Source organism: Doryrhamphus excisus, linkage group LG20 (genome assembly GCF_037039965.1).
Source record: "Doryrhamphus excisus strain RoL-2023G ecotype Guam linkage group LG20, RoL_Dexc_Guam_v1.1, whole genome shotgun sequence".
Classification (NCBI taxonomy): Eukaryota; Metazoa; Chordata; class Actinopteri; order Syngnathiformes; family Syngnathidae; genus Doryrhamphus; species Doryrhamphus excisus.
Window position 1 is genome coordinate 13167010 of NC_136376.1, and position 21574 is coordinate 13188583.

At 41.0% G+C, this 21574-nt stretch overlaps 2 protein-coding genes across 5 annotated transcripts; both read right to left on the reverse strand.

Moving 5' to 3' along the window:
- Positions 1-223: 223 nt before the first annotated feature.
- On the reverse strand, positions 224-11823 carry erlin1 (ER lipid raft associated 1). 3 transcript variants are annotated; one of them, XM_058058653.2, is made up of 13 exons: positions 11359-11625; positions 11182-11206; positions 9363-9491; positions 9106-9187; positions 8854-8900; positions 4993-5054; positions 4768-4893; positions 4618-4691; positions 3451-3509; positions 3236-3327; positions 3041-3130; positions 2887-2966; positions 224-1832 (listed from the first exon to the last, which is right to left on the reverse strand). In XM_058058653.2, exons 1-13 carry the CDS (start codon positions 11477-11479, stop codon positions 1668-1670), a joined length of 1152 nt encoding a protein of 383 aa, XP_057914636.2. In that variant the 5' UTR covers positions 11480-11625; the 3' UTR covers positions 224-1667. The 3 variants fall into 3 exon arrangements, with proteins under 3 accessions (XP_057914636.2, XP_057914635.2, XP_078643352.1); XM_058058652.2 differs by lacking the exons at positions 11182-11206; positions 11359-11625 and adding an exon at positions 11719-11823; XM_078787226.1 differs by lacking the exons at positions 11182-11206; positions 11359-11625 and adding an exon at positions 10914-11113.
- A 560-nt stretch (positions 11824-12383) lies between these two features.
- LOC131108018 (inhibitor of nuclear factor kappa-B kinase subunit alpha-like) lies at positions 12384-21190 on the reverse strand. Of its 2 annotated transcripts, none has more exons than XM_058058649.2 (22): positions 20837-21190; positions 20467-20600; positions 20279-20373; positions 20099-20216; positions 19951-20020; positions 17905-17993; positions 17742-17831; positions 17552-17676; positions 16582-16689; positions 16365-16500; positions 15773-15973; positions 15492-15594; positions 15234-15357; positions 14928-15079; positions 14789-14850; positions 14087-14196; positions 13964-14013; positions 13635-13743; positions 13428-13575; positions 13308-13357; positions 13123-13222; positions 12384-12657 (listed from the first exon to the last, which is right to left on the reverse strand). In XM_058058649.2, the coding sequence occupies exons 2-22, from the start codon at positions 20569-20571 to the stop codon at positions 12595-12597; spliced, it is 2208 nt and encodes a 735-aa protein (XP_057914632.2). In that variant the 5' UTR covers positions 20572-20600; positions 20837-21190; the 3' UTR covers positions 12384-12594. The 2 variants fall into 2 exon arrangements, with proteins under 2 accessions (XP_057914632.2, XP_057914631.2); XM_058058648.2 differs by having other exon boundaries at positions 20467-20603; positions 20837-21189.
- Positions 21191-21574: the final 384 nt, after the last annotated feature.

Below are 21574 nucleotides of genomic sequence, written 5' to 3' on the forward strand. Positions count from 1 at the left end.
ATGAGAGCCAAGCCAACATTTACTATGAAATGACTCTCCAGATGACTATGATCATTATTGTCCATCATTAAAGACTGAGGATGTCAGGTGCATCTCTCATGTAAGTCAATCATTTACTCCAAAGCCAAAGAGGTTTGGGTACTTGACCTAGCCTCTTTGACTTTGTGCAAGTACACCCTGAATCACAGAGGACAGAATACAAAGACTAAATGTAGTCAATCAATATTTGGAGAAGACGGGTACCAAAATAGGTTTTATTTAAGAACATTGTCAAAACATTTTGCATATAAACCTTTTAAAACAAGGAGACAATCTCAGAGATTTTTTGTACAAAACAAAAGAACTCATGTTCTTGAGTGATTTCAACCCCTCATTTGCATCGTTAATTGAACCTGCAGCCGGCAAGCAGCAGAGGAAGAGAGCAGCCATTCAGGGGTCACATTAACGTCAGGACCTGTCTCTTTAGCACAAGTAGCATCTTCTCTCTCAGCTCCAGTCTACGGTTAAGGCAGGACACCGTGACACACCTGACTTCTGCATTTTTCCAACTGAATCATATCCGTTTTCCTTTTCACCAAAGCTGAGAGGGAAAGAAGTAGAAGTAGTAGCCCTCGCTTGCAAGTTATGTTTATATACAACTGCATCTTACCACAAAAGTAAAACAAATGGTGATAATACAAGCTTTCATTTGTTTGGCTGAGAAACTTAGCAGGCCTCTGTGTGCAGTTTATCCACAAGTGTGTAACCATGTATTTTCCTCACCGACTGTCATAAACCTGGCCACAACTCTTGGATGTCCAGGCTAACTTAAAAAGCAAAAGCTGTCCTTGTGATGGCATTATGATCCAGTATAAACAGCAGGAAGAACATGAAGCAAACTTTCAAAGTCCTAACAGACTTTTTTTTTTTTTAAAGACAAGCACTCTTCAGATAAGTTCCTGAGAATGAACAGTTAACCACCGTGTGTGAATGAGCTCTAAAAGTTGGCAGACAATGGCAGGCACTACTTTTATCAGCTGAATCAGGCCACAGTAAACGTTCACATGCACGGCCCCGAAAACCCAATCCGGCAGACCAATAAGTCACAACCCCTTCCAGTGGATAGTTGTAAGTTTACAAGTTAACTTAAAATGAGCATTTCGAGGAGGAAGTCTGCTTTCTTTTAGCAGCACAAGATATTCATTTCTTTGGAGGAGAACGCCACAGTGCAATGTACCGTGTTTGACCCACAAGCAAACACGTGTGGAGCCACTGGTCACAAACATAACTGGACAACATCCAGCAGCAGCGTGTGCTGATGTGTTGGGAAACAAACACCAACTTATCCCTCCTCCCACGGTTGTAATTAGCGTCACTCGCTGCATTCCAGTCCAGATACGCCTCCCATGTCAACAATCATCATCTTAGCGCAAATCCAAAAGCAACGTGTAAATTAGGGTGACTCCTTGCCGTCACCTTGCAGGCAAAAGCTTTTCATTTTCAACGACTGACTATTTCTTTTGAAAATAAACTGTTCCCTGCCTCGATGACTGGATATTTATGGAAAAAAAAAACATTCCCTTTCATTGTCTTCCAAAACATCACTTGAGTTTATGATCATGGAAAAAATGTAAGACTCGAGTAATCAATCCCACCAATCATCTCCAGTTGAACGCCGACGCCTCCACTTAAGCTTTCAAAAAGTCCGCCTCCAGTGGCTTGTTTTCAGCTTTGGGTGGACTGATGCTTCCCTCCACAAACATATTGGGGATGTCCTGGCCGAAGTAGATCTTGCTGTTAGCTGCTATGGCTTGATACTTCATCAGCTCCAGATACTCGGGGGTTAACTTGAGCTGCAGAGAAGCACATGTGATGGTTAAGCTGTGTTTCTACCCGTTTCCTGCCCCGTATAGTTCAGTGTGACATGGTAGTTTGGAAAGGTTAGCTAGTAGCTGCGTCATCTGCGTGTGGAATCAGAGCAGTGTTGTCTGGAGCAGCCAATAAATGAAGAGAAAGATAACAGAGGGATGTCCCCATCGCATGGAAGTGTACAATTATTCTTATTATGATACAATTCTGTCATAATATTTATTTATTGTCTGTTTTAAGCAAGATTTAACATCCTTTACACAAGTACAAATAATTGGATAGTAATGGTAGTATCTGCAGTGTCTTAAAAAAATAAAACACTTCAGGCCGCAAAATGTCTGAAATTCCCCCAAAAAATCGATTTTGAAAGGGCTTAAAAATGTGTTTGTAACTTTAATTTAAAACAACATCATAAAGCTCAGTCTTGGTTTTACGCGTTTCGATTTTTGTGGACAATGTATAATAATGACAAAATGTATCCAGCACAAGCAGCTTGTGTGCTGTGTGAAATGGGTCCTAAAAAAGTTGAAGCCTGCTGACTCCCTGAACAAACATTTGTGGTTGTATGGTTATCAGGCTTTTCCTCTTTGTCATCACGAGCGTCATTCTGTGGTAGCGTGACAGCATCACAAAAAAGCCAAAGAATAAAGCAAACCTTGTCGAGCTAAAACCTTTGGATGATCACTCAGCTAAATTCTCACAAGACATCTCGTGAGACGTTGCGCATGATGGTGGTTTGACTTTTGAAGCGTATTTATCTGGAAATATTTGCTTGACAAACAATATTTTTTTGCTGCAAGGGTGTGTATCCATATCCTTAACCTTACACTTCTAGTATTTCACACATTAAAGGGTTAGAAGTTTGGTTTACTTGCGCTTAGTTTATTATCCAGCGTGCAACTTTTAGTTTGCATTGAAATTATTTTAGCTCATCAGACAGCAACGTGTCCACCTCCACCATAATGAAGTTTTGACAATGTAAAACAATAATATAGTGTGTATATATTGTGTCAAATAAATGTGTGCCACATTTTGTACCCGATTTGCTTCAGCATATTTGGCAGCAGTGTAATACTCTGCATCCGCCCTGGCCTTTTCCCTCGCCAGGAAAGCAGCATCTGAATGAGATAAGGAGACAACATAAACATCTCTCAGATGAAGACGAGACACACGTTGAAGCAGTCAGGCTGACCCTCTATTTCGGAGATCTTCTTCTCTGTCTCTTTCTCCATCACTTTCTGCTGGAACTGGATCTCGGCAACTTGAGCCACCTTCTGAGCCTCTGCACAAATATACAGATGAGGTTCAACAGGAGGAAGGATGGGAGATGAGAAGACTAGAGGAAATGAAATGCCAGCAAGCTGAGTTACAGTAAAAATACACTTACCAATGATAGCTTTCTTCCTCTCCGTCTCTGCCTCCTTTTCGACCACCTTCTGAGTCTGAGCGGTAATTAACAGACGGGTCTTCTCTGCTTCCCTACATGAAACACACAGGCAGAGTTCTCACACACATTAGTCTTCCCGCTGACTTGGACTGCCTTGACCAGAGTAGGTCAGTGGCAAGAAATTAAATGACACAGCGACGTCAAGCCAAACTCACATGAGTTCAAAGTTCCGCCTGATAGCCTCGGGGATCTTTGGCTTGGTAACACGGACAGCCTGGATAAGGGTTGGATTAAAACAAAACATTTTACTCCAATTTCACTGATAGCTAATGAAAAGTGGTTGTAAGTCTGGTTAAGTCTGAGGTAACATGTACACAAACGACAAAAATGGTTAGAACAAGTGGAAATGGTATACAGGTGCAGGCTAGTAGTCTCTGGACTTTTTACCCTGCCTTTAAACCTTGCAGGCAGGTACCTACGCAGGTTGGTGAAGATGGGACACCACCTATAAAAAGGTATCCCACAATGCTGCGACAGTTGTGTCAAATTTGCCATCGACCACTGACTCACTGTTGAAAGCACTTGTCATTGACAACTACTGTACCGCATGTCTACTACTGTACCGCATGTGTACTACTGTACCGCATGTGTACTACTGTACCGCATGTCTACTATTGTACCGCATGTGTACTATTGTACCGCATGTCTACTACTGTACCGCATGTGTACTACTGTACCGCATGTCTACTATTGTACCGCATGTGTACTATTGTACCGCATGTCTACTACTGTACCGCATGTGTACTATTGTACCGCATGTCTACTACTGTACCGCATGTGTACTATTGTACCGCATGTGTACTATTGTACCGCATGTGTACTACTGTACCGCATGTGCACATTACTAAAGACAGTGGAACAAACATCAGCATGCATTTCATTTTGTCACTGTCTGAAAGTGGCCATAGCATACCTCTGCTGGGTTGTATCAAAGGCAGCAACTCTTTAGAAAGGATTTAGTGAGCCGCAACAAAATGTCATGGTTAGGGATTGACCGATATGGTTTTTTTCCATCACCCTTAGCCGATGGCCGATTTGCTTGGGCCGATACTGCTTTTGCTCCCTCAATTTATATGAAAAAATGACCATGATAACAAATATTCCAGGTCTCAAGTTTAAACAAATATTTATTGAAATGTAAACACTGAACACAGTAGGATTCAGCTTTCTTAATCATTTAAACTGCATTATCAACTTTAAAAGGAATAAATATTCAACCATGTGCAAAACATTTCTGTTGTAGTTTAAGTTTTATCTAGCATGATGTGGTGACTGCTCCTCCGCAGTGTGATATCAAGTGATAGTTGTACTAAAAAAGGTACCTGTATTGTAAGTCCAGGGGCCATGGCATTAAGATCTTTCTGCAGTGCAGTCTTCAAATTTTCATCAATTATGTCTGCACAACAAATAAAAACACCATATTTTATTTCTTCAACTTCACATGACCCTCCCCCACTGCCCCACTGACGAACCAAACAGCTCTATGTAGACCTCCTGGAGAGTGTGCACACTGCAGAACTGGTTAAGTTCGTGGTGGATCTTGTTGAAAATGAGAGTTTTGTCATAGTCGGCTGTATAGTTCCTCACTATATCCACCACTACAAAGACATCAACAAGAGAAGTGTTAGGCTATTGTGACGACAGGCGGGTGGCACAACAACTTTAGGAAATATTGCAAATCATTTAACATTTTGTACCTGCTGAGGGGACGAGCATGTTGACAACCTCTATTCTGTCAAAATAGATCATCACCCCACCACTATGTAGGAGACAAAAATGTTGACACAAGCAGTTTTAATTTTGCTGATAAATTTGTTTAAAAAAATCCACACTGCTTGGCAAAAAATATATCTGAAAAATGCTGAAATATGAGCTTTCTAAAAGGTGGCTTAAGTACAGCCACCTCCAGTATATATATATACAGTGAAGAAAATAAGTATTTGAACACCCTGCTATTTTGCTATTTCTCCCACTTAGAAATCATGGAGGGGTCTGAAATTTTCATCGTAGGTGCATGTCCACTGTGAGAGAGATAAACTAAAAAGAAAAATCCAGAAATCACAATGCATGATTTTTTAACAATTTATTTGTGTGATACAGCTGCAAATAAGTATTTGAACACCTGTGTATCATCTAGAATTCTGACCCTGAAAGACCTGTTAGTCTGCCCATTAGAAGTCCACCTGCACTCCATGTATCATCCTGAATCAGATGCACCTGTTTGAGGTCGTTAGCTGCATAAAGACACCTGTCCACCCCATACAATCAGTAAGACTTTAACTTGTAACATGGCGAAGACCAAAGAGCTGTCCAAAGACACCAGAGACAAAATTGTACACCTCCACAAGGCTGGAAAGGGCTACGGAGCAATTACCAAGCAGCTTGGTGAAAAAAGGTCCACTGTTGGAGCTATCATTAGAAAATGGAAGAAGCTAAACATGACGGTCAATCTCAATCGGAGTGGAGCCCCATGCAAGATATCACCTCGTGGGTTCTCAATGATTCTAAGAAAGGTGAGGAATCAGCCCAGAACTACACGACAGGACTTGGTCAATGACCTGAAAAGAGCTGGGACCACCGTTTCCAAGGTTACTGTAGGTAATACACTAAGACGTCATGATGTGAAATCATGCATGGCACGAAAGGTTCCCCTGCTTAAACCAGCACATGTCAAGGCCCGTCTTAAGTTTGCATATGACCATTTGGATGATACAGAGGAGTCATGGGAGAAAGTTTTATGGTCAGATGAGACCAAAATAGAACTTTTTGGTCATAATTCCAATAAGCGTGTTTGGAGGAAGAAGAATGAAGAGTACAATCCGAAGAACACCATCCCTACTGTGAAGCATGGGGGTGGTAGCATCATGCTTTGGGGGTGTTTTTCTGCACATGGGACAGGACGAGTGCACTGCATTAAAGAGAGGATGACTGGGGCCGTGTATTGTGAGATTTTGGGGAACAACCTCCTTCCCTCTGTCAGAGCATTGAAGATGGGTCGTGGCTGGGTCTTCCAACACGACAACGACCCGAAGCACACAGCCAGGAAAACCAAGGAGTGGCTCCGTAAGAAGCATATCAAGGTTCTAGCATGGCCCAGCCAGTCTCCAGACCTGAACCCAATCGAAAATCTTTGGAGGGAGCTCAAACTCCGTGTTTCTCAGCGACAGCCCAGAAACCTGACTGATCTAGAGAAGATCTGTGTGGAGGAGTGGGCCAAGATCCCTCCTGCAGTGTGTGCAAACCTGGTGAAAAACTACAGGAAACGTTTGACCTCTGTAATAGCAAACAAAGGCTACTGTACCAAATATTAACATTCATTTTCTCAGGTGTTCAAATACTTATTAGCAGCTGTATCACACAAATAAATTGTTAAAAAATCATGCATTGTGATTTCTGGATTTTTCTTTTTAGTTTATCTCTCTCACAGTGGACATGCACCTACGATGAAAATTTCAGACCCCTCCATGATTTTTAAGTGGGAGAAATAGCAAAATAGCAGGGTGTTCAAATACTTATTTTCTTCACTGTATATACACACACATATATACACACACACACACACACACACACACATATATACATATATATATATATACATGTATACATATATATGTGTGTGTGTGTGTATGTATATACAGTGCATCCGGAAAGTATTCACAGCGCTTCACTTTTTCTACATTTTGTCATGTTACAGCCTCATTCCAAACTGAATTAAATTAATCTCTTACCTCAAAATTCTACACAAAATACTCCATTATGACAATGTGAAAAAAGGTTTTTTTTGACATGTTTTGAATTTATTAAAAATAGAAAACAAAAAAAAAATCACATTTACATAAGTATTCACAGCCTTTGCCATGAAGCTCAAAATTGAGCTCAGGTGCATCTTTTTTCCACTGATCATCCTTGAGATCTTTCTACAGCTTAATTGGAGTCCACCTGCAGTAAATTCAGTTGATTGGACATGATTTGGAAATATAATAACTGTCTATATAAGGTCCCACAGTTGACTGTGCATGTCAGAGCACAAACACCAAGCATGAAGTCAAAAGAACTGTCTGTAGACCTGCGAGACAGGATTGTCTTGAGGCACAAATCTGGGGAAGGATACAGAAACATTTCTGCTGCTTTGAAGGTCCCAATGAGCACAGTGGCCTCCATTATTCGTAAATGGAAGACGTTTGGAACCACCAGGACTCTTCCTAGAGCTGGCCGGCCTTCTAAACTGAGCGATCGGGGAAGAAGGGCCTTAGTCAGGGAGGTGACCAAGGCCCCGATGGTCACTCTGTCAGAGCTCCAGCGTTCCTCTGTGGAGAGAGGAGAGCCTTCCAGAAGGACAACCATCTCTGCAGCAATCCACCAATCAGGCCTGTATGGTAGAGTGGCCAGACGAAAGCCATCAGACCAGAGAATTTTGTTTCTCATGGTCTGAGAGTCATTCAGGTGCTTTTTGGCAAATTCCAGACGGGCTGCCATGTTCCTTTTACTAAGGAGTGGCTTTCGTCTGGCCACTCTACCATACAGGCCTGATTGGTGGATTGCTGCAGAGATGGTTGTCCTTCTGGAAGGCTCTCCTCTCTCCACAGAGGAACGCTGGAGCTCTGACAGAGTGACCATCGGGGCCTTGGTCACCTCCCTGACTAAGGCCCTTCTTCCCCGATCGCTCAGTTTAGAAGGCCGGCCAGCTCTAGGAAGAGTCCTGGTGGTTCCAAACGTCTTCCATTTACGAATAATGGAGGCCACTGTGCTCATTGGGACCTTCAAAGCAGCAGAAATGTTTCTGTATCCTTCCCCAGATTTGTGCCTCAAGACAATCCTGTCTCGCAGGTCTACAGACAGTTCTTTTGACTTCATGCTTGGTGTTTGTGCTCTGACATGCACAGTCAACTGTGGGACCTTATATAGACAGTTATTATATTTCCAAATCATGTCCAATCAACTGAATTTACTGCAGGTGGACTCCAATTAAGCTGTAGAAAGATCTCAAGGATGATCAGTGGAAAAAAGATGCACCTGAGCTCAATTTTGAGCTTCATGGCAAAGGCTGTGAATACTTATGTAAATGTGATTTTTTTGTTTTCTATTTTTAATAAATTCAAAACATGTCAAAAAAAACTTGTTTCACATTGTCATAATGGAGTATTTTGTGTAGACTTTTGAGGTAAGAGATTAATTTAATTCAGTTTGGAATGAGGCTGTAACATGACAAAATGTAGAAAAAGTGAAGCGCTGTGAATACTTTCCGGATGCACTGTATATACACATACATACACATATATGAGAAAACATCAAGCTTCAACACATGAAATTGCCACCTGAAACGCCAAGGATTTCTGGCAGGTATCAGTTATCAGTTAGTTAAAAAAATGAGAGTTTGAGCATCTTTTCATTATATTTTATTTTGACTATTTTAATACTTAATAATCCCTCTTGGAAAAGTCAACAGTTATTCATATTTATTACTTTACTTTTTGCAGGGTTTTTTTCACCCGCCATGTGACCCTAATACTGTTTTGTATAGCAAATATTGAACATCACACAAAACAATATTTTGGTACCTAGTTCCACAAGGTACATTCTTGATCTCATCAGTCTGGAGTGTAGTCTGAAACGACAAAATGAAAGCATTACAAACCAAATGACCATGACGAGTCTCACAACATGTACACTAAAGCTGATATTGCCATATATGGAGAACTGTCATTTAGCTGAGGTTCCTGTTTTGTCTTGTGTGTACATGGGCATGTGTTGAAACACTTCCTCATGCTTGTGTCAAAAGGCCTAGTGGGCAGACTGCCAGAGGAGATTACCTGCACTGATCTGTAGGTGGTAATGAAAGGCAGCATAATATGATATCCCGGACCATTAGGGCCTGTCAGCAAAGCCCCACCCCTGAAAAGAGATTTGAAAACAACTTCTGGGACCATTTCCTAACATCTGACAATCTGCTGATTACACAGGAGGGTGTGGAAAGTAAAATTGCCGGGAACACACAAAGTAAACTAGCAACTTTGGATGTAGTATGTAGTAGATGATACAAAGCTAAACATGCCAAGGTGTGCATTACCTGTAGTAAACAGCAAGGTGTCCTTCCTCTATTTTGTGAATGGAGGAGTGCAACAGGATGGCCATCACTCCTGCTATGGCTGCAAACACAGCCCCTACATGCGGTATAGTCATCCTCACTGGCTCTCCCCTGCAGGCAAACACAACATTCATTCATTCATTCATTCTCGACAGCTTATCCTCAAGAGGGTCGTGGGGGTGCTGGAGCCTATCCCAGCTGTCTTCCGGCGAGAGGTGGGGTACACCCTGGACTGGTCGCCAACCAATCACAGGGTACATATAGACAAACAACCTCTGGATAATTTGGAGTCGCCAATTAAGCGAGCATGTTTTTGGAATCTGGGAGGAAGCCAGAGAAAACCCACACATGCACGGAGAGAACATGCAAACTCCACAAGAGATGGCTGAGGGTGGAATTGAACTCGAGTCACCTAGCTGTGAGGCCTGCGTGCTAACCACTCGACGCCGTGGTGCCACAAAAACAACACAATAATCCAAAATAAATAAAATTGAATGCATTTTGCATGGGAACAAGATTTTAACATTCACACTGTTACCTAAACATTTTGTTGTCTCATTAACTCATTCATTACCAAAGATGTAGTTATACTTTTTTATAAACCTGAGCGCCTAATCCCAACAATTTATTTATGCGTCATTTACATTGCGTTTCACTTCAGAGCAATTAGTAAAAAAAACGGTAATAAAAGTAATAAAAACGGCCAAAAGTGCATTTGACAGACGGATGGTAAAAACGCACATGACAGGAAGGAAGGTGTGCATGACTGTGGAGGAGTGTAACGTGCAGAACATTCATTATTGTAGGTAAATTTTAACGCATGCAAGCGTGTGTACACAGATAGTTCAGTTCCAAATGTGAAAATTGTAAATGGTCCATGGTGTTATATACAGTACGTGTGAAACTCTGACACCTCCATTTTTCAAATCCATCAGGTCTAGTGGGCCTATCTATTCAAAAACTATCTATTCAGATTTTGCAATAAATTCCCAGATTTTCCCCATTGAAAGTTCATGGGCCATTTTAAAAGCTCCAACATTCGTACATTTCTCAACCGATTCAAACTATTCCACCATGAAAACATTCCACACATCCATGTCTTCAAACTATCAGTTTTCAAAGAAATGTCAGTGGAATACCTGATTACTAAAATATTAGATATCTGCAGCCGTAGTTTCCACACAGTCTTGTTGTTCTGCTTCAATTCTCACAACGTTCATGCTTATTTTTTTTCCCCCTTTGTCCGTTCATTCAGTTCACACAGTCTCATGGAATTTCACCAGGAATTGTAGATCCTCAAGTTGTAAATAAATTCTGATTATGTAAAAAGAACACTTTTTATGTTGTTTATGTTGGTATAGTTGTTTAGATATTTGAGCTGGCACATTTTAGTCAAACTGAAAGTTGAGCTTGAAATCATCTTTTCACAAAAAACTGGTGTTCTCCCTTTTCTAGTTGGGAGCTGATATTTTCCTGAAACTTACCTATGTTCTACTGCTGATTGCAAAAGAACGCAAAAAGGTAGAAACAAACCTTTTTGTCTGATGAAAGACGAGAGTCCAATCTTTCTTTTCGTGGGTTCCGTGTTTATATAGCCATAGAACGCAACACTCTACTTGACTTGAAAGATCAGACAAAATAAAATGGCCGGAACTCAAGGGGTTGTCTTTTGAAAAATGGCTGGGATTGAATGAGTTAAGGTGAAAGGTGGCTAACATAATCAGGACAGATTTCTTAATAATTGAAACATCGCTGAGCAAAACTAATGCATTTTCATCAATAGTATTGTGAAGTGATTTACCTACTTGGTGTCGTCACAGGGCAAGCTAGCCAGTGTAAACAGCATATACAGTAGAATAAGATATATGACCAAAATCTCACTTTAAGTATGTTATCATGACAGTAATAATTAACATCGACACAGCTGCACAACCGTCACGAAGCTTGTATGGTTAGGACTGACATGCACGTAATTTACCGCGACAGGTGACCATGAGTCTGCGGCTAACAAGGGTAGCACACCAACTGTCATCAAGTCCTCCGCAAATACGTGCTACTAAGCAACAACTGAATAATAATGTTATCACAAAATCCATCATTCGTTAACCACGATTAAACGCTTGAAACATAAAAGGTGTAACGCTAACAAACCAACGGCGTTAGTTAGCCACAGTTAGCCGACTAGCTAACGTTCTGTACCGAGGGTGGCTTCAGCGAAATGCTAATTCAACGGTTAGTTATCGCCAAGCAAACGGCCCAAGTAGGCTTCCCTTGTGTACTGATATATGGAAAAAACTAATTAATGAATGTCGGGTTGAATGGTTATCATAAAAAATACCTCTGTCTCCAACAGTCGGCTGCTCCTTGTGTTCGTTCAACGGCCCATCCCCCGTACCCAATACCGCCCACAATTTCACAATCCTTTACTACTTACAGTGTGGTGCGTTCGGGGGCTGTCGAAATTATTTTATATTCAAAGACATATTACCAACGAGCTAACGAGAATCGGTCGAGAATTTTAGGCAAGGCGCGTTTATTTATAAAACAAGGTAATTCAAAGAATGCAAAGTTCATATTACACGATTGCACTGTAATGTTAAAGTGTTAATTAAATATACAATCATTTGGCTTACCTGTCACATCTATATAGGAATATAAAACTACCCTCTTTCTATGAACACTTAACAGTGGACGTTACACACAAAATAATTTAAACAGAATAATTAGAAAGAATTCTGATAAAATTCAGTTTGAACTGCACTGCTCACCACCAGTCAATAGATGCAGACATTCACACTCACATTCACACTTCTGGACAATTTAGTGTTTTCATAGGCTCCAGCATCCCCACAACCCTCGTGAGGATAAGCGGTAGAAAATGAATGAATGAATTATCTTAAGATACATGTTTTGGGAATGTTCCAATGGAGATTGTAACCCGGATCTCCAGCCTGTTATCTAACTACTATGCCCACCCTACTATAAACAAAGTCCACAAATTGATTCAATAATAATAAGCAAGAACAAACACATTTTTATTGTTCTTGGCAATCCTCTTCAGAACTTCACCAGTAAAATAAATAAGTGACAGCTGGAAAACCCTTCAAAATGTACTATGAATGTTACAAGGCTTACATTATTGTGTATCACACATTGTGTTGTACATGTTTCAATTACATAATCTTACATAAGATGATCAAAGATATATATTTTGTTACTGTGTCTTTGACACTTTTGAGACTTTTTGGTTGTGTCGAGTCCAACTCCAGTCTTGTTCCTGGAGAGAGAACAAAGACATCCAAATATATAATCACAAGACAGAACATTAGTTACAGAAAACACGCTCTAAAATATTACAATATTGAGGAGGTTGTGGTTTTTAAATGATTGATGATGAAAATCCCTTCAATAGCTATTTATTGACACATAGCTGAAGGGTTAGTGTTTGCTTACACTCAGTGCCCAAATGAAATAAAAAGACTTGGTGAAAGGAATGTCAGTGAGAAAAATATGCCACCTGCTGGCGGAAATGTACAAACTTCATGAAACACGCATTTCCATGATTACTCCACTATTTTGTGCCGTTTCAACACATTTTACTCCAGAAAAGAGTTTGTGGTCTGATCTGAATACTCCTTATATATACATAAACATAGGATAACAAATGCTGATGATTGTAACCCTATAATATGGCAAGCATTGATAAGAAATGGCTGAGTGTACATATACAAATATACATTACCATAATACTATGCTCCCTCTCATCACTGGCATCCTGCAGCAGAGACGTAAGCTGACTTAAATAACGGTGATTGTCGTCCAGTAGTTGATGAACAGTTTCACTGCACAAGAAAAGGGGCCTTTTACTGCTACGAAGGTAACAACACTAGACATGTTCATAGAGTTTCTTTTGTATAACACAATCACCTGTCACTGTTGGGATGCATAAAACTTGGTGATGAAGAGTTACCCTGGGACTTAAGACACAAGGACACATGGTATTGTATGGATTATAAACATTATCTACAGCATTTGCTTAATACTCACACAAGCAATCTTAAGAAGGTACCAGAACTCCTTCTGCCGCTTGGTTTGCATCTGCATTACGGCCGACTCTGCCATCTTTATGTTCTCTACTGCCCTCTCCAACTTTGGAAAGAGGTCAACGATGCGTCGCTTGCACACCAGAATTGTACTGGAGAGTGAGATGTGAATCAGTCTTGGATCACTTTGCATTATTATTGGACAAATTACCTAAGGTGAGTGTACAAATCTTTCAGGACTCTGTCTTGGTTCTGAAACATTTGGAGTATGGCTTTCACCATGCCTGAGCTGTCACTGTAACCATGTGGCGGGTCAGGGCCTGCACAGAGGAAAAAATGCTAATTTAACTGTGTGAATGGTTGTTTGTCTATATGTGCGCTGTGATTGGCTGGCCACCAGTCCAGGCTGTACCCCGTCTCTTGCCCGGAGACAGCTGGGATAGGCTCCATCATGCCCACGACCCTCGTGAGGATAAGCGGTAAAGAAAATGGATGGATGTCTCGCTGTTAATATCAATACAAGCGGAGATTGGCACTAACTTTTGCACTTGGCTTTTAGTTGCTTGTAGAGTTCGATTGCTTTTCCCTCACTGTGGAGACACATTAAGAAATGTACTGAATATATTATTGAATTTATTGTTACATTGTTCCAAAAATACCAACAGTTGTTCCATTAAGTCCCCTTGTCGTCTCAAAAATGGACTCCGCTGCAATTCCACAATTTCAGAATGTAGAGAAATGATTTCTTCATCCAGGTATCCCACATCAGCAACCTGCAGCAGAAAACACACCTTATATGAAGTTTGAAATAATATGTATGGTACTATATTTCAGCAACCTTCCTTCCTTAAAGATGGTGGGATGCTCTGGATTGGTGTATACGGGATTTGAGGCAAATGGTGGTCACAGCAGATACTGACTGGTTTTCAGACTCCTCTCGACCACCCCCAAAACAGTTAAACTGCACATTTTGGAGTGCCTAAAGGCACACCTGAACAATAATATCATGCTGTCTCATCAGCATGCCACACCAGGGAGGTGGCTACATTATGTGTGCACAATAATGCAGATTTAGACAATATTTGAGAAAGACAGGCCTTTAGTGTACATAGAAAAAGTTTTTGATCTTTTCAGTTCAGCTCATGAAAAGTGGGAGCACAAACAAACATATTTTTGTTTACTGTATTATGCTACTTACTTGGGTTGCCAACTGTTTGGACAATAATGACCGTCTGTTGAGTCATTTTCAGTGGACAGTAAATCTATAGTGCTAGTATAATTTCAATAGTATCGGGAAGAAATATGTGAGGGGTGTAATCACTTTTGTTCTATATTGTTTGTCTGCAATTCTGCTTTCTGACCTACCTTTGTAAACCCCTCAGCTTTTGCTTCATTTTCATGCCAGGTCCTCAGCATCTTTTCTGAAGCTTCACAACAACAGATTGTCCTTCAGTCCATTTGCATGCATGCATGTAATGAAATAGGATGATAAGAACCAACTCACAGATGCCTGTGTCTTTCTGCTTGTTGTACTGCTCCAGGTCGTGCTGGATGCTGGTTTTGAAGAAAGCCAGTTTGGCTTGCAGCTGCTGTGACTGGGAGAAGAGCAGGTTCTTGTAGCGCGTTAAGTTGGTGTTGTAACGCAGCAGACTGAGGCTACCCAGACACAAAGACAGGGAAATAATATTAAGTAGGACTGGATAGAGTTCACTCTTTTTAGGAGGTGAAACAAAGTAGCATACAATGCCTTATGTTTTTCAAAAAAGCTCATCTGGAGCACCTACAGCAAAACAACTAGTGTTTCACTTACATAGCAGCCCTCTGTCCCTGGTACAGGCGTGTGTAGTCCTCTTTGAGTCCACAAATGTAGCTGACTGCTTCCCCCCATACTTTTCTCAATGCAGCCAGTGGCAGCTGTGTCTTGGTCTCCCTGACTATGAAAACAAACGTCACCTCCTTTACCTTAATTACCATCATTTTTAAATAACTCATTGTAAACCAACTCATGTGAATGAAAGAGTAAGGCAATAACATGATTTGCATCCCATTATGCTGTGAAATATCTCACCTATGAAGTTGACACTGTCTGGCAGTGGTCTGGCGGTCAGGGGTCCTGCATACTTGGACAAGCTCTTATCAAACAGAAAGACTATGAAGGTGTCCCAGCCCCTCTGAGCGAAAGGAACATCAAAAGATATGCAGTAGTTTATATAAAAATATATCATATCATAATACAGTCACATACTGAGATTTCTACCAATTAGATGACAATAACGGTGACGGACAACAATGCTCAAACATTCATGTGTAATATCGAATTTGATGCCAATTTCCTCATGCGTCACATACCAATCCATCTGGCAGACAGTGTGCAGGAGGTCTGCGTGGGTCGAGGGAGATTCCAGTCTCCAGCAGCAGTTCTTGATTAAGTGGGGAGATGTGCGTCTGTGTATGCGTCTCCAGACGAAGCTGCAATGAGTGTAAGCTCTCATCTGCGTCCAGAACCAAAGAGTGCAGCTCGGCTGACGTCATGTCCAACACATGGATCACCTGGGAAAACACAGATTGCAGAAGATGCATTTTTGTTTTTCACTTAATGCCTGTTTTATGTAGTCACGCAGCAGACATTTCATTAATTCATTAGGACTGCAAAATCTTTCCAGCAGTATCAGCAAAAATCTAGCCTAATAACAAATTATTAGAAAGCGCTGTCCGTGTGATGTAGGGCTGTTCTACTGTACAACACTGTCAGTGACAACCAAAACAATAAACATAAATAAGACCTATCTGACATTGTCAACAAAAAAAATAGCATTATTATAATTCATTCATTCATTCGTTCATTCATTCCTAAAGACAGCTGGGATCGGTTCCAGCACCCCTGCGACGCTCGTGAGGATAAGCGGTAGAAAATGAATGAATGAATAGTGTTACTACTGACCTTCATATTTATAATATTCTGGAGAGTGCTGTAGCAGCGTGCCTTATTCGTCACAGGATCCAACCCTCCACCGCGTGCGACAGGGTCCCACAGTAACAACATCTGCAGCAAATTCTCAACTGGCTCGAGCAACGGCCTTAACTCAAACATATACAAACGTGCAAAATGAGATACATAAATATATGGCATACATAAATCTATTTTTTTCTATAACTACCTGCTGAGATTGTTGGGATAAGGAAGATGTGTTGAGAATGTAACTTCTCCATTCATGTCCTCCACTGCCATGATGTCCTTGGCACCTTTATTCTTCACTTTGCTTGTCCTACAAAAAATGCAAACTTGAAATATTGGAAATATTCACATTCAAGTTTATTGCATTTGCAACCAGGGTTCATGTACCACTAACAGAGCCAAATTAATGCACTTTTGTTGAAGCTTTTCCAAGGATCTTGAAACTACAATATATAAAATACCTTTACTATTATTATTATTATTTATAATTCCATTTCATTCAAAGGTACAGGTTTTATGAAAACTTTGTTACGCCTGAAATTATTCATCACTTAAGCTCCAGATTCGGCCAGGGTATGAATACTTTTGGGCTAAACTATACAACTCCAAATGCGGCTAAACAATAGGAGCGCAGTTGCTTGAATTTTGTACAGATAGGCTGCTTGACCCCTGCCAGCTGCACCTTGCATCACTTAGAGGACACACACTGACACGAGCTGGAAATGGAAGTAGACACAACATCACACCACTGATACACGTAGGGGCGTGTTCCCACCCCTGCAAGTATGGAACAAAAAGAATATAGAGCAGTTACGTCCTTAGTTCGGGGCTTCTTCTTCTCATTTCTTAAAATGTTAGGACAGGTGACCGAGCGCTGAGCTTTGTTATATCTTTCACTAGAAGACTGAAAACGAAAACAATGCAGTTCTTTTTGTCTCTCTCTCTCTACACACAGGAACAAGAGCATGGTCGTTCCATCTGCAGTGAGTGGGCGCTCTGCATTGCAGGCATGCCCATTATAAAGAATAAACCACATCAATATTAAGATGGGTAGCCACTCATTATGCAAGGCTGCTCTGCTTTGTAGCCTGCCCATAATAGGTTGTTTCAATGCAATTACATGTTTTCTTAACTGTAACGCACACATATATACATATAAGGTATGGACTCACCACTGTACAGGCTGCATGTGGTGTAAAAAGGGGCGGAAGCCACTTGTGCATTCAAAGATCACTATTCCAAAACTCCAATAGTCCACAGTTACAGTGTATGGTTTACTCTCAAACAGCTCTGGAGCCTGAAACACAAAGCAAAACACTTAGGTCGGGGAAACAGACAAGACATTGGCATTCACACACTTACAAGGTACTGGAGCGTTCCAACAAACGACGTACAGACACTGCCTTGGTCGAGGTCTTTGGCATAACCGAGATCTATGATTTTATGAACAATCTGAAGGAGAATATTAAATACCATTGAATGTGCACTAGAAAAAGTAGCATCGGATACTGTGCATGCGGTTCACCTTGCCATTGATCTCCTGTAGCACTATATTCTCTGGCTTTAGGTCTCTGTGGATGATCTTATTTTCATGAAGATACTGGATTCCACAACCTGTTAAGAATTACATAGATCAGTAGGACTTTTCAAAAAAAGTAAAACAGGAGAGGAAAAACAGGGACGTGCAGTCAGGGGAGGCAGGTGATGCCCGGTCCATTGAACTGTATTAATTTACTTGCTGTGTGATTAAAATTCATTCATTCATTTTCTACCGCTTATCCTCACGAGGGTCGTGGGGGTGCTGGAGCTTATCCCAGCTGTCTTGGGGCAAGAGGCAGGGTACACCCTGGACTGGTGGCCAGCCAATCACAGGGCACATATAGACAAACAACCATTCACACTCACATTCATACCTATGGACAATTTGGAGTGGCCAATTAACCTAGCATGTTTTTGGAATGTGGGAGGAAACCGGAGTACCCGGAGAAAACCCATGCATGCACGGGGAGAACATGCAAACTCCACAAGGAGATGGCCGAGGGTGGAATCGAACTCCGGTCTCCTAGCTGCATGGCCTGCGCGGTAACCACACAAAAGAGACCACGTCAATTCGTTTTCAAAGGAACCTGCATGACAAATGGGCTCCATCCAGTCTAGCGACACGTAAAATTTGGGCATGTTAAATTGTCATCATGTACACCAGAGGTAGGGAACCTGTGGCTCGGGAGCCAGGTAGGGCTCTTTTGATGACTGTATCTGGCTCTCAAGCATTTCTTACCACAAAAAAAATTTATTTTTGCTAACATTTTAAAGTAAACCATCACAGAAATGACTGTTAAAAATAATATTAAAAATCAACAACTTTTTTATGCATTTTAATCCGTCCATCTATTTTCTACTGCAATACGGCCAACCATATCTATCTTTCCTAATGATATTTTCCAGGTCAAACACCAAAACTCAATTATTACTGGGTAATGCGGTAGTGTACCTCGGTCATTGAGATGTACATGTAAACTTTCCTCCTTTAGTCAAATAGTCACCTAGCTAAAGCTGCAGAACCAAGCCTTCTGGCAAAGATGGCCAAAAGAATTAAATATACTGAGTATGGTGCAACATTATGCAGCAGCAGAAGTTGTATTAATGGCAACAAGTATTTGATTTATTATTAGACACTGCGCTGCTCAGGAAAGTGTGCTGGCCACACCCCATTGGCGTGCGGTAGTGTGCCTGGTCTACACAATTAGAGCCCATTATATCTAAAACTGTTGGTCTTACATAAAAATGCACACATTTTATTGCATTCAATGTTTAAAAAAATGTATATGGCTCTCACAGATACACATTTTAAAATATCTGGCCTTCATGGCTCTCTTAGCCAAAAAGGTTCCCGACCCCTGATGTACACGATGGCTTGCAACGCCATTCCAGAAAGTTGAAAAATGTCCAATTTTTGATCGCTGTCGCCCAGACAAGGACCAATCAGTGGGAGTTTCACTGAACATCTAATGAGCTATGCAGTACTCTCTCACAGGTAAACAAGTAAGAAAAGATAATAATTACTGTGTCCTTTTTGCAGAGCTTTATAGAGTATAGAGAGAGGTATAAGCAAAAGAGCAGCAGCATGAGAACTTGTTGCCGACATATCAGGTAAGTTTACATTAATTGACACAGAAATTTATGCAAGTTCATCTTGGACACTAGTAAGATTCCGTACTAGCAAAACTAATCAATCACAAACACTGTCCGCTTTTTCTCCTGTGAACTATTTTGATAGCCCAAAATTCCCTCCAAATCTGACAGCCAATCAAATTTGCTCTGAACATGACTCACTCACTGGCGTTATTGCTATCGTCAATGCAATCGTCGCTTCCTGTGTGTGGAGCGTATTATACAGTATGTCCAGGCTCACCAGATGGTGAGCAGACTTTTACAACAAAGTATTAGTACATTTCCTGGAGAAGGAATGTACTTCACATACAGCTAAAAGGTAAGGCCACAAGTGTTTTTAGGTAAATACAAACAAATAAATGCCATGAACCTCACTGCACATCCCTAAGGAAAACCATACCAATGTCACTGAGAAGAGCGAGGACTTCACTTTCCTTCAGCCCACAGCAATTTTCTGGTTTACTCAGAACCTAAGGAGATTGTATGGAGATGTATATAATGACAACTCAATATATCAAGTCCTAATACAACACAGAACCGTTCAATACTTTGCGTAGGTCTCCTCTGGAACAGTACTCCATGGCCAGCAGAGGAAGGTCATTCAAAGCAATTGAACTCAATTCTACTGGAACTTCGCTGGCCTGGACAACGTTGACATGGTTTAACCTGAAACATATATAAATAAGCCACCATTAAAATCAACACACGCAGCACACATCCCCACTCACTTCCTCATGATCTGGATCTCTCTGCTCCAGCGTTCCTTATTCTTGGAGCTCAGATCGAGGCGGCAGATTTTAACTGCTAACTTCTCTCCAGACTCCTACTCCAAAGACACATGTGAATAATAATAATAAAGTTATGACACAGTAATTGCAAGGTCCTCATGTGCATACAAGAGTATGTGAGAGCATACAAGATGCTGATAGAGGTAGACGTGGCCAAAGCCTCCCATCCCAAGCCTCTCCTTCATCTCCCATGGTCCACACTGCTGGTTTTGTTTGAAGGACGCCCGTTCCATGATCACTCATGTGGACACTTCTGGATAACCTGCTGGAGAAAAATATGTCTTTATTTGACAGCTACTGTCATTTACAGTTAGACGTTCAGATCTTTTTTTAGTAAGTACGGTGGGTTTGTGTGTTTGCACACTTATTTCTTAAATGAGAATGTTTTACGTTTAGCCTTGTAGAATTATTCTACATGTCTTGGTACAGATGCAGCCCATGTTGACTTTATGGGCTAAGTACAACTGCACTGCATCTAAAATTTGTTGTAAATCTTACCTGTTATCGACAGTGTCAGTGTCGGGGTGTCATGGCCCAATATTGTAAGTCAGCGCATTTTAGCCATCCAAGTTAGCAAAGTGTGTTGTTGTCGGTCCTTTTTCTCAATATTGGAGCTCAACATTAAACCCATGTAACTGTCAGCCTTCCCAGTCTGCCGCGTGTCTCATAAGTGAGGTTGTAGCTCTGTCTTTATTGCTGTTTTGCTTGAATAGATCCAAAAGAGACTTGAGAAAACTACGTGAAAGTAATAGCGAACCTTGCGAGTATCTACGCATGCGCGAAAGGTCAACGTTTAAAGGAAACGCGGAAGAAAGTTATAGTATGTGTCCTCACTGTAACAGTAGAATTGTCAAAGGAATGACAAATATTTTCCGACTTAATTTGATTAATCTTAATCCCAGCCTGCCTTATGAATCTTCTTAGTGGCCATGGTATGGTCACACATATGGTCTGTAGAGGGCACCATATACCCGGCTTCAAAGAGATTGCCTGATTGGAGTCATTTGCATCAATCATCATTCATTCATCAAAATGTGTCGCTTGTGAGTCATAACACATATTGCTTCTGAAATAGTAGACTGTTTTCGAAATAACGTAAAAGTGATCCCATAGGATCGAAGGCAATGCCGAAACAATTATTTGGCATTTGGAATCACTGCGAACGCGCCCTATGACGTAAGCGCAATGACATTTTTAGCCGTCAGGGGGCGTTTTTCATTTCTGGGGATTGGTATC

Bases quoted from the DNA above. Each gene is read 5' to 3' on its own strand.
- LOC131108018 (XM_058058649.2), bottom strand. From the start codon at position 20,571: ATGGAACGGGCGTCCTTCAAACAAAACCAGCAGTGTGGACCATGGGAG. The intron at 20,217-20,278 runs GTGAGTGGGGAT...TATATGTTTCAG, and splicing joins GAGATCCAGATCATGAGGAA to GTTAAACCATGTCAACGTTG. The intron at 13,576-13,634 runs GTAATTTGTCCA...CTCACTCTCCAG, and splicing joins GATTTGTACACTCACCTTAG to TACAATTCTGGTGTGCAAGC.
- erlin1 (XM_078787226.1), bottom strand. From the start codon at position 11,098: ATGTTAGCCACCTTTCACCTTAACTCATTCAATCCCAGCCATTTTTCA. The intron at 9,492-10,913 runs GTTTGTTTCTAC...GTTTGCCTGCAG, and splicing joins GTCTTTCATCAGACAAAAAG to GGGAGAGCCAGTGAGGATGA. The intron at 3,328-3,450 runs GTGAGTTTGGCT...TGTTTCATGTAG, and splicing joins AGGCGGAACTTTGAACTCAT to GGAAGCAGAGAAGACCCGTC.